Source organism: Balaenoptera acutorostrata, chromosome 1 (assembly GCF_949987535.1).
Source record: "Balaenoptera acutorostrata chromosome 1, mBalAcu1.1, whole genome shotgun sequence".
Classification (NCBI taxonomy): domain Eukaryota; kingdom Metazoa; phylum Chordata; class Mammalia; order Artiodactyla; family Balaenopteridae; genus Balaenoptera; species Balaenoptera acutorostrata.
In genome coordinates, this window is record NC_080064.1 from 66,457,044 (window position 1) to 66,470,490 (window position 13,447).

The 13,447-nt window shown below is 35.3% G+C and overlaps 1 protein-coding gene across 1 annotated transcript in view; it reads left to right on the forward strand.

Moving 5' to 3' along the window:
- Positions 1 to 12,398, forward strand: part of MSH4 (mutS homolog 4) — a 99,210-nt gene extending 86,812 nt beyond the window's left edge. The window contains exons 18-20 of the mRNA XM_007182352.3: positions 6,796 to 6,970; positions 8,327 to 8,415; positions 12,207 to 12,398. Coding sequence (XP_007182414.2) covers positions 6,796 to 6,970; positions 8,327 to 8,415; positions 12,207 to 12,398 — 456 coding nt within the window. The remainder of the gene's footprint in view (positions 1 to 6,795; positions 6,971 to 8,326; positions 8,416 to 12,206) is intronic.
- Positions 12,399 to 13,447: the final 1,049 nt, after the last annotated feature.

Consider the following 13,447-nt stretch of genomic DNA (forward strand, 5'->3'; position numbering starts at 1 on the left):
ACACTACACTTCAAAAGAACTACTTGAGTTTTCTAATAAATACAGATAGAAATCTGGGGAACACGTATGGAACTGAATATTAAGGATGTGGGATAATGATGGAAGGAACATGAAGTTGGATAAGGCCAAATTTATTGATATGTACTCACTAAGCAGAGGTCTTGAATTTCATGTTGCAGCTCAGGATGTTTGGTTCATTAGTTGAAGCATGAACCAAAAGGTAGCCCATAGTGAGCGACTTGCAAATGCTGTATCTGCCTTGGTTTAATGTAAAGGAAAAGATTCAGAGGCTTAGGGAGATTGGAATTTTATGGATTTGTCATTTAAGACCTACTCACCTACCCTGCAAGGGTCCAGAAGACACACCTTTCACTGTGGTTGTGAGAAGTAAATTTGTGAGGAGAGCCCCAACATCCTTAAAGAGCTCTGTGATCACTCTTCTCTGTAGGCCAGATCTTACAGTGGAAACTGCAGTCACTGAATTGGGAAACCTAAATACAGTGGGAGTAATTGGATCTTGCCGTGGCAGGATGTACCAACGGATGGTACTCTACTACCAAAGGCAAGACAGGCGTGGTTACCAAAACAGACAGCAGAGTCCAAGCAGCAATCAGAATAGTCTTGACTTGGGCAGTCATATGGCATTGGCTAGTTGATTGTGGTGTCCCTAGAAGTGAAATAGAAAGGAAGCTTATTAAATTCTTACGTGATCTGTATAAGCAGAAAAGTTTTAGGTCAGGTGAACAAAAGTCTAGCCTGAACCATAAAAAAGAGAGTCAGGGCCCCTCAGCCAATTTCTAGATCTGAGCCAGTTTACAGATCTAGAAGTTCTTAAATGAAGGGGAAGCCAGGTCCCCTGGAGGAGGGACTCTGGTACACTCCAAAAATGTATTCTGTTAATTTTTCTCCCAGCCTTCTCCAAAGGGACCTACAGCCTTTTACCAGTGTAACTGTGCATTGGGGAAAGAGGAAATAATCAGGCTTTTTGAGGGCTACTAGACACTGGCTCTGAACTGACTCTAATTACAGAGACCCAAAACATCACTGTGGTTTACCAGTCAGGGTAGGGCTTATGGAAGTCAGATGATTAATGGAGTTATAGCTCAGGTCTATCTTACAGTGAGCCCGATGGGTATGCAACCCATCTTGTGATTATTTTCCCAGTTCTGGAATGTATAATTGGGATATGTGTATTCAGCAGCTGGTAAAATCCCCACATTGGTTCCCTGACCTGTGGAGTGAGGACTATTATGGTAGGAGAGAGCAAATGGAAGCCACTAGGACTGTTTCTATGTAGGAAAATAGTAACCCAAAGCAGTACCCCATTCCTAGAGAGATTGGAGACATTAGTGCCACCATCAAGGACTTGAAAGTTGCAGGGGTGGTGATTCCCATCACATTCCCATTTAACTCATCTATTTTGCCTGTGCAGAGGACAGATGGACCTTGGAGAATGACAATTAATAATTATAACCTTAACCAAGTGGTGACTGCAATTGCAGCTATTTGTACCAGATGAGGTTTCATTGCTTGAGCATATTAACATATCCCGTGGTACCTGGTATGTGGCTAATTGATCTAGCCAATGCATTTTTCTCCATACCTGTCAATAAAGATCACCAGAAGCAGTTTGCTTTCAGCTGGCAAGGTCAGCAGTACCCCTTCACTGTCCAACTTCAGGGGTATATCAGCTCTCCAACTCCGTCATAATCTAGTTTGTAAGGATCTTGATTACTTTCCTTTTGACAGGATATCACACTGGTCCATTACATTGATAACATTATGCTGATTGGACCTAGTGAGAACAAAGTAGCAACTACTCTAGACTTATTGGTAAGACATCTGTGTGTCAGAAAGGGGAGATAAATCCAACAAGAGTACAGGGGCCTAAATACCTGTACTCTGAAAACTGTTAGAAGATGATGAAAGAAATTGAAGACAACACAAACAGATGGAAAGATATACCCTGTTCTTGGATTGGATGAATCAATATTGTTAAAATGACTGTACTCCAAGGCAATCTACAGATTCAGTGCAATCCCTATCAAATTACCAATAGCATTTTTTACATAACTAGAACAAAGAATTTTTTAATTTGTATGGAAACACAAAAGACCCCAAATAGCCAAAGCAATCTTGAGAAAGGAGAACGAAGCTGGAGGAATCAACCTCCCTGACGTTGGACTATACTACAAAGCTACAGTAATTAAAACAGTATGGTACTGGCACAAAAACCAATCAGTGGAACAGGATAGAAAGCTCAGAAATAAACCCACGCACCTATGGTCAAGTAATCTATGACAAAGGAGACAATATATAATGGAGAAAAGACAGTCTCTTCAATAAGTGGTACTGGGAAAATTGGACAGCTACATGTAAAAGAATGAAATTGGACCATTCTCTAACACCATACACAAAAATAAACTCAAAATGGGTTAAAGACATAAATGTAAGGCTATAAAACTCCTAGAGGAAAATATAGGCAGAATACTCTCTGACATAAATTGCAGCAATATCTTTTTGGATCTGTCTCCTAGAGTAATAGAAATAAAACCAAAAATAAACAAATGGGACCTCATTAAATTTAAAAGCTTTTGCACAGCAAAGGAAACTATAAACAAAACAAAAAGACAATCTGCAGAATGGGAGAAAATATTTGCAAATGACGCTACATACAAGGGCTTAATTTCCAAAATATACAAATAGCTCATACAGCTTAATATCAAAAAAACAAACAACGCAATCAAAAAACGGGCAGAAGATCTAAATAGACACTTCCCCAAAGAAGACATATAGATGGCCAACAGGCACATGAAAAGATGCTCAGTATCGCCAATTATTAGAGAAATGCAAATCAAAACTACAATGAGATATTACCTCTCACCAGTCAGAATGGCCATCATTAAAAAGTCTACAAATAATAATGCTAGAGAGGGTGTGGAGAAAAAGGAACTCTCCTACACTGTTGGTGGGAATATAAATTGGTGCGGCCACTCTGGAGAACAATATGGAGGTTCCTTAAAAAACTAAAAATAGAGCTACTGTATGATCCACCAAATCCCACTCCTGGGCATATATCCAGAGAAAACTATAATTTGAAAAGATACATGCACCCCAGTATTCATAGCAGCACTATATACAATAGCCAAGGCATGGCAGTAACCTAAATGTCCATAGACAGGTGAATGGATAGAGAAGATGTGGTATATATATATATATATATATATATATATATATATATATATATATATATATATATATATATATACATACATACATACACACACACACACACAGTGGACTACTCAACCATAAAAAAGAATGAAATAATGCCATTTGCAGCAACATGGATGGACCTAGAGATTATCATATTAAGTGAAGTAAGTCAGAGAAAGACAAGTATCATATGATATCACTTATATGTGGAATCTAAAAAAAATGATACAAATGAACTTATTTACAAAACAGAAATAGACTCACAGACATAGAAAACAAACTTAGGGTTACCAAAGGGACAGCAGGGGTTGGGAGAAACATAAATCAGGAGTTTGGGATTAACATATATATGCTACTGTATATAAAATAGGTAAACAACAAGGACCTCCTGCATAGCACAGGGAAGTATACTCAATATCTTATAATAACCTATAATAGAAAACAATCTGGAAAAGAATATACATACGTGTATAACTCAGTCACTTTGCTGTACAATTAAAACTAACACAATATAGTAAATTAACTATTTACTATTGTAAATTAACTAACTAACTTCAATTTTTAAAAAATGTAAAAAAGGGAAAAAGTATAGGGGCCTTCTACCTCAGTGAAATTTCTAGGAGTCCAGTGACATGGGGCATGTTGAGTTATCCCTTCTAAGGTGAAATATAAGTTGTTACACCTGGCCCCTCCTACAGCTAAAAAGAGGCAAAATACATTGTTGGCCTCTTTGGATTTTAGAAGCAACCTATTTCTCATTTGGATGTGTTACTCCAGCCCATTTACCAAGTGACCTGAATACTGCTAGTTTTGCATGGGGCTCAGAGCAGGAGAAGGCTCTGCAACAGGTTCAGCCTTGCAAGCTGCTCTGCTACTTAAGCCATATGATCAAGCAGATCCAATAGAGTTTGAAGTATCAGTGACAGATAAGAGATGCTGTTTGGCCCCTTTGGCAGGCCCTCTGTAGGTGAATTGTAGCACAGGGCATTAGGATTTTGGAGCAAAGCCCAAAGCCCTGCCATCCTCTGTAGATAACTACTGTCCTTTTGAGAAACAGCTCATACCCTGCTACTGTGCCTTAGTAGAGACACAATGATTAACCATGGGCCACCAAGTTATCATGTGACCTGAGCTGCCCATCATGAGCTGGGTGTTATCTGATCCACCAGCCATAGCGTTGGGCACGCACAGCAGCACTCCATCATCAAATGGAAGGGGTATATACATGATTGGGCCTGAGAAGTCCCTGAAGGCACAAGTAAGTTACATGAAGACATGGCCCAAGTACTCATGGTCCCCACTCCTACTACACTACTTTCTTTCACCTTGTACCTGTGGCCTCATAGAGAGTTGACAGGGGAAGAGAAGACTTACCTTGTTTACAGATCGTTTTGTATGATATTCAGGTGCCACCCAAAAGTGGACAGCTCTAGCACTGTAGTCCCTTTCTAGTCCCTGAAGGACATTGGTGAAGGAAAATTGTCTGATTGGGCAGAACTTGAAGCACTGTACCTGGTTGTTATTTTGCTTGTGAGGAGAAATGGCCGGTTGTGTGATTATATATCAATTCATAGGCTGTGGCCAGTGGTCTGGCTGAGACTTGGAACATTTTTGGAAAATTGGTAACAAGGATGTTTGGGGAAGAGGGATGTGGATAAATCTCTCTGAATAAGCAAAAAAAATGTAAATATATTTGTGTCCCATGTGAATACTTACCAAAGAGTGGCCTCAGGAGAGGAGGATTTTAATAAGTGGATAGGATGACCTGTTCTGTGGATATCAGTCGGCCTCTTTCCTCAGCCACCCCTGCCATCACCCAAGGGGCTCATGAACAAAGTGGCCATGGTAGCATGGATGGAGGTTATATATGGGCTCAGCAACATAGATTTCCACTCACCATGGCCAACCTGGCCACAGCCATCCCTGAGTGCCCAGTCTGCCAGCAGCAGTGACCAACACTGAGCCTCTGATACAGCACCGTTCCCCAAGATGATTAGCCAGCTGCCTGGTGGCAGGTTGATTATGTTGGACCACTTCCATCACGAAAAGGGCAGCAACTTGTTCTTACTGGACTAGATACTTACTGTGGATACAGAGTTGCCTTCCCTGCATATGTGGCTTCTGCAAAAACTACCACCCATGAACTTAACAGAATGCTTTATCCACCATCACAGTATTCCACACAGAATTGCAGAATTGCTTCTGATTAAGGAACTCACTTCATAACAAATGCAATGCAGCAGTGGGCCCCTGTTCATGGAATTCACTTGTCTTATCATGTTCCCCACCATCCTGAAGCAGCTGGCTTGATAGTAAAAATATAATTATTGCTACTTACTTTTAAGGAGCCTAATTTCTAACCTAGTATCATTAGTGCCTAGCACAATCCTTGCAATATAAAGGTCCTGAATAATTATTTGTTAAATCGAATTAACCCGAAATAGAGTTTACAGAGTTACTAGAATAGATTGATTTGATATATAAAATTTGAGGACGTTATTGTTATTATGAACATGGATGGTCTCTAGCTTCTAAATACTGATAGTTTACTGGGTTTCTAATTATTTTCCTGTTGCTTTATAAATTTGGTTTGTTTTATACCACATTTTGATTTGTTTAGTAGTTTTTGAGATTTATTACTTTTCTGTCATATACAAAACCATTCCTTCCTCTGACCCCCTTTCCATAGTTGATGGCCATTTGCCAGTCAGATATTTTCTTTTTAATGTCTTAATATTTAAAATTTCCACTAATCACCTATTTAGTTTCTCACTTGTATCTTAAAACATAACGAGTTAGAGTCATATCTCCTTCTGCTTCAGTAACTCTGGGCAGGAAGCCACTGTGCTGGTCAAAAGTCACTTGAACCACCTTCATCAAAATCACCTAAAGTACTTAGGGAAAATGCAGTTTCCTGGGGCCCTAAATTACACTGCTGATTGTGAGAATGTGAGGGGGATAAGCACCAAGAATTTGCATCTTTAACAAGCTCCCCAGGGGATTACTAAAGTTTAAGAATCATTGTACTAAGCGGTGTCCTCAACCTTTTTTCCCCTTAAGTACCTATCCCAAACACAATGCAAATATAAAAGCAAAAACCTTTGCAATTTCAAATACCTAAGACAATCCATTGATTTCACTTTCCCAAAACTACTTATATGGAAGGAAGCTAGTTTTAAAGTAAAGGTTTTTAAAAGTTGAGGGAAATGTTATGATATCATTTGTGGATTACTTCTCTAATAAGTGATTACCTCAGTTAATAGCTTTATTTCTGGTAAACTTCATCCTTTCACTATCTTCAGGGTTTTTTTTTTTTTTAGGATTTTGGCATTTGTTCTCTTTCCCATAACGTAACATACGTGTGTGTGTAATCATAATAAATATTTTTTCTTCATTGAATATAAAATTTCAAAATATTTTAAGATGAATTGACCATGTTAGCCTCAAAGTTCATCAGTTTCATTTCTGCATTTCTGCTAAGCTACTTAGAAGGTTAAACTAAAAATTTATGTTTAAATAGTTAAAATAAAATTTTCTAGTTCATTTAAAAATACTGATATTCATTGTTGTTTATTCTAGGCATTTACACTGTTTGCTACACATTTCCTGGAACTATGCCATATAGATGTTCTATATCCTAATGTAGAAAACATGCATTTTGAAGTTCAACATGTAAAGAACACCTCAAGAAATAAAGAAGCAATCTTATATACCTACAAACTTTCTAAGGGATTTACAGAAGAAAAAAATTATGGTATTGCATATAGAAATTATATATATACACTGAAACACTACATATTCTCATAAGACAAACTTTCTTCTCTTTACTTGACTGTCAGTCTAAGCAACTTTCCTTCTCATTCTTTTGAGTGCTTATATGATCTAAGACTGTATTTTCTATGTCAAACTCACATTTTATATATATTAAGCTTATTTTAAAACATATTAACAGTAACTATGTAGAATTACAATACATGAAAGTCCCAGAAGTAGTTTCTATCCTTAGAAAAATGTAATTAGTTTATATTTGCAAGTTATATAATGAATTGAAAATTATGTATTTATTAGACACTCTTTCAGTAGCATCATCCTTCTGTTTTCTTCAGATTCAGGGAACTTGATAACTAAATCTTAAGTCTTAAAATGGAATGTATTACTAAATTATGTGTGTTCATAAACTTGGTTAGATATTTTCTATCTAAGTCATTTTGTGACATGTAAAGTGGCACAGATTGAGGGAATTTTCAGTTGAATTTTACATATAAAGTTCCAAAAATTATTTTAGCTATGAATGTGACCTTTGTGAGGGTAAAAATAGCATCTTTGTTTTGCTATTTGAAATGGGAAAATCAAATGGATAACTTAATTTGTATCAGATGTTTAATCTTTATAAGCCTCAGTTTCATCTATTAAATGGTGATATATGTGGATTTGTGAAGATTAAATGAATTGTCAAATACAAACTGCCTAGCATAGTGCCTAGCAATTAGTAACTTCTAAATAAATGTTAGTGTTGCTTCTGTTGCCTCTAAAGCAATAAATAAACTATTAGCACATAGTAGAAAGCCTATAAGGCATTTACACAATAAAAATCTGGGAACATGAGAATACTAGTTGGTATTTGAATTTGCATGAAGAGTAGTCACCTACCATTATGTCTTCGGAGAAATTCCTCCCTTGTTGATCTGCTAGATAGATGAATATTCAGCTGTAAGCTTATCTCTGACTACACTTTCTTCTACACTGAAAAACCCGTATGTCCTTTGACCTATAAACCAACTGAATTTGTAGTTGGAATTTCAATGTTATTACTACTATTTGATTTTTTTATTACCTCTTTTCCTTTCCCTATCATGTTTTCTGCTATCTCAGAGGTATCTTCAGAGGTAATTGATATTCTAATTTGTCTTACATGTCTTAGCAAGTAATTAAATCTCATAATTGGTAAGTTGTCATCCAGAACTTAGGGAAACTTAATTTTGAGATTAAGTAGTTCATAAATACCTAAGAAAAGAAATTTAAATCTGTGAAGAAAAGATTAATACTGATTAAAACAAACTTAACAAAACCAGCAATAATAATATTGAAGCCCCATTCTTGATAATTTTAGGATTAAAAGCTGCAGAGGTGTCATCACTCCCATCATCAATTGTCTTGGATGCCAAAGAAATCACAAGTCAAATAACCAGACAAATTTTGGTAAGAAACTCTTTAGCAATAAGAATTGTTTTTCAAATTCAAGAAAATACTTTTAGTGTACATTTTTATTATGGCCTTGGATCTACATATACATAATTAATAATTAAAATATTTAAAACAAAAACCTAATTCCTAGATAAAATCCTTTTTACTTCTCAAAACTTTTTTGGTTTGATCTATTATAACTTTTCCCAGCATACCTACTAATAAGATAGGAGACAAAAGTTAAACAGTTCAGTTCCTACTTGTTGCTACACTGACTTTATGATAAGAAAAGAAATCTCTATAAAGTAAGCATTAAAAATAAAAATCACTATGCACAACATTTTCATGTCTTTTTAAATAGTTTTCAGAGCTCTTCTATCCATTATCATATATAAGCCTCATAACTCTTCATGAAGCAGTTAGGTCTAATAAAAGATAAATAATAAAGGTATTATTTTTATGTGCATTTTTACAGCTGAGGTTCATAGAGCTTAAGTGATTTGCTAGGAAGCAGTAGATCCAACACTGAATTCACATCTGTTAACTGAAAATTTGGAAATCTTTTTTAATTTTTTTACATCAGGTTGCCTTATATTGTTTTAAGAATCCAGTGTGTTCAGTAAACTAAGCTATGTGCAGTATGAAATTTTCTTCAGTATTAACAGTTTCCTGTGTCTTTCACTCTTTCTTAACCTGCCTTCAATTTTTCTTTTGCATTCCTCAGTCTTTTGACCTCCTAGACTGCTTTTATGACTTTACTTGCCTAACTACTCCATTGGAATTCCTTCGCCAGTAATTTTGGCAGTGCTTCACTTCTAAAGAACCTCTCATTACCTAGTTCTTCAGAATTCCTCTTGCCAAATTCCAATTATGGGCAACCTCTCCAGTAGCCTTCTAGGTTTTGGATTTCCTGATGCTGCTCAAAATATATTCAGGCTAATTTTAGCCACTGCAAATTAGTATATACTAACTTTGATTGAATATTTTACTGAATAGTTTTTTCTTCTCTCCCATTAATCTATGTGGTTTCTTATAGTAACTCTTTTAAAATGTTTCTACTCTTCCTGAGCCCTCAATAACCTTACTCTCTACAAAAAAATTTACCTCCTATACTTTTTGAGAGACTTGAGGTCATCCTGATGAGTCCTTGAACCTTTTCCTCCTTCAGAATTCTATTTTGGAATTTCGTTTTTCACCTATTTCTCTTCCTTCCTATCTCAGAGGAAGAGATTACCTTTCAACCTTTTTAAGGTTAACTTTTCTACCTTCTTTCCATCTCGATTAAGATCAGTTTCTTCATCAGTTTCTTTTCTTCTCTTTGCATCCTTAGTGTTTTTTTCAGTGGCTTTTTTTTTTCCTATGAATATGGTTAGGTTTTTCTCAATAAATCCTTTTTTTTCTTTTACCTTCTCAAAGTATATTTCTCTTCCTTTTACTGCCAGTTTCCCAAGAGTAATCTATACTTGCTTCTTCCATTTTCCACTTGCAAACTGGATCTTGTCATCACTCTACAGAAAGTTTCCTCTTAAATACTAACTATTCATAAAATCATATGGCCTTTTTTTCACTTCTCATCTTCCCTGTTCCCTCTATGGCGTTTGGCACTACCCTTCTTTCCCTTTTCATAATTCTTCCCTGTCTTGACTACTGTGGAATTGTCCTCTCCTGATGTTCTCATTCTCCTACCTCTTTGATTATCACTTCTTTCCTTTCTTCACTAGTGCTTTTTATTATTCCACCTACCTAATAGAAGTATTCCTAAGACTTTACCATTGTTTCTTTGTTTAAAATTCTATACTCTTGGTGATCTCACCTTTCCTCAGCCTCCATTTTCATTTCTTTTTGACTCTGAATCTATATATTTTTATTCATATTTCTTCTTGAAATCTTAATTTATGCTTTCACTCTTCAGTAGGTTCAAAATTAAATTTATCATCTTTTGAAAAATCTTCTCATCTCTTCACTTTCAGATCTCCCAGTGACCCATCAGAGCTATGAATCCTTCTTCTTAATTACCTCTCATTAGGACTAAGCAGTAGGTTCTCTCTCTTTTCCAACCCATCCTACATACTTCTACCAGATTTTCTTCTAATGCATAGTTCTTATGTTGTTTCCTGCTCGGAAATTTTCAGTTGTTTCTTACCAAATAAAAGTTGAACTCCTTAGCCTAATGTTGAAAGTCTTCTATGATTATTTCTTAAAATGTAATCTGAGGATTACCTACATTAGAATCACCTGGGATACTGGGTACCATCCCAGATTTTCAAGGGTCTCCTGTGGCTCAAGGATTTACGTTTTTAACCAGTCTTCAGATGATTTTTAAGCAAACTAAAGTTTGTTAACTACTGCTTTATGATCTCCCTTTGTTTACTACCTCAGTGTTATATAATATTACTCAATTTAACTATAATGTACATTTCTGCCACATTGAATTACTTGTCATTTCATCATTTTGACCTGATTGTGTACCATACTTTTTAATGTGTTTGCTCTCTCTGTTTCTTCCATCTGGAATGCCCTCCCTTCTAGGCTCTTCTATCCATCAAGATTCATTTCAAATACTCCATCCTATTTAAGCTTTTCTTGGCACAAGCTGGAAGTGAACTTTCTGTCCTCTGAACATTTATATCCCTCTTATGGGACTTTTCATGATTAATCAGTTGCTTGTAAACATGTCTGTTTCACTGTAAGACTGAGCTTTTTGACTTTCATTATCATGTCAGGATGACATTTTTGTATGCCCCCATAGTCATGAATGCTAGTTATAGGGTCTGGAATATAGATAATAATAGATATTCAATAACTGTCATTTAAATAATAAACTGATAGTTGATCAATCAGTGTATCAAATAGATGGATAGATCAATATATGATAATCTTATTCTACCTCACGGAGTTGTATTCATTTTTCCTATAGTGAAAGTAGAGAAATATCTGGAATTCTTGGCTATTGAGGAGTTGAAGGGATTGTATTTCCCTTAGTGAATGGAAACTAAGTCTTTACATAAATAGTTAAGATTGAAAATGCTGCTTCCTCTATCTAGCTCAGGCAAAGAAATGAATGAAGAATTTTCTAGCTATACTCCCAACCCTGAAGGGAAGTATTCAAGGACTGAATATCTAAAGGTCTTCCAAAGTATTAGAAGATTCCCATTTTAAACATTATTTCTTGGGTATCCTTAAGTATAGTTTGTAAGTATAATTAAGACATAATTTCAACTAGCAATTTATGTTGCTTATTTTAAAAATGGAATTTACTCCTCAGGCAGTATTTTCTTTTAGGCTCTAGCAATCCTGTATTTGAACTGTTTTGAGGGACAAGCAGTTTACTGATGACCCATTCTGTCCACTAGTTTATCTGTTGGGGAATTAAAGTAGGAGATACAGAGTAGTACTCTGAGTGACATTTAAAATTATGAAAACTGCATAGCAATGAGCAGAGTGCTATTTTCCCATACCTTTTTGATGAGAAAGTGTTTGTAGAACATAACTCTGTGGATTTTCTATTACTCTTTGGTGTTGTGTTGAGATATTTGTCCGTTTAGCAGATTTTTTTTTTTCATTGTGAAGTGGTTTTCAAGGATTAAGGATCTGTCATAAAGTAGTAAATACTCATGAGAAATTTTATTCTCCAAAATAATATTTATTTCTTCTGGTACATGATTTGCTAGTTGGATGGGGCTGACTTATCCAAAGGGATTGGTTAACCATTGAGTTCTTATCTCTATGAAAGGAGATAGAATATTGCCAAAATAAAAATCATACTATTCATATTTTAATTTTTATCTATATTTTTTCAATAACAGCAAAGCCAAAGGAGTACCCCTGAGATGGAAAGACAGAGAGCTGTGTACCATCTAGCTACTAGGCTCATTCAAACTGCTCGAAACTCTCAATTGGATCCAGACAGTTTACGAACATATTTAAGTAATCTCAAAAAGAAGTATGAAGCAGATTTTCCCAGGGCTGAACAAGTTTCAGGAAACAGTGAAGAATAATAACAACTCACATCTTATACTAATGAAATAATATGTCTTAATATGAGGAACCTAGAATTCATTTTTCCCAAGAGCAAAAGAAAGTAATATTTGCTAAATTTTGTATTTTAATTGAAAATTACATTATATTAACCTCAGAATTATCATCTATATGTTCTATATAAGAAAATATTTGTTATATAACTTAAAAAATGAGAACTATTTAAATAACTGATTTTTATGTTAGAAAAAAGTCTAACGTGACACTTTTTTCTCATTTATGAAACTTCATGTTAAGTTTATTTATATTTACAAGTTATGGTTTAAAATGTTATCATAAATAGTTTAGCTAAAAGAAATCTTTCTTTGCAGGTCTGAAAACTTAGGCGAGGTTTTCTTTTACACTGTTATTCAGAAGCAATATTTCTTTTACATTCTTATTATGACTCAATGATTTCTTAATTAATACCCCCAAATTCCAACACTGGATGCTTCTGAAGTTTGTTAGAATGATACTGAGAATTTTAAAGTATTCTTTTTGGCATTCAGTATAGTTCTAAAGGGTGAAATTCAGCAAATAGATATTTTGTAACGCAGAGAGTGTTTCTGCAAGGAGTAGTTACCAAATAGCCAGGTGTTCCATTTTCTACTCACCAACTTCTTCTCTTTTCCCTTTTCCAAATTTTCATTTTTGACCATCTTTTTTAGGTGAGTAAACAAGGCAGCAGAAAGGTAATATTGATATGTTTGCCTTAATTGTTGGTTCACAAGGGAGCATTTTATAAATTGTGTTTCCACAGGCATGTGGCTCACACCACCTTTTAGAGTTAACCCAAAGGTTATTCTGGTTTTATAAATGGACAAAAGAAAATGGAAGACCATCAGTTGTTCAGTAACTGCAAAGAGCTGTTGTCTTCTCAAACACCTTATTTCTATAGTTCCATCTCAGTAGAAGACTTATTCACATAATCTCAGCCCAAAGGCCTAAGATAGAGAAATTACTCTTGGAAACTTAAGTATCTGGAACTCAGGGTATACATTCAGTAAGCTGCAAGATTCATAGTTACTTG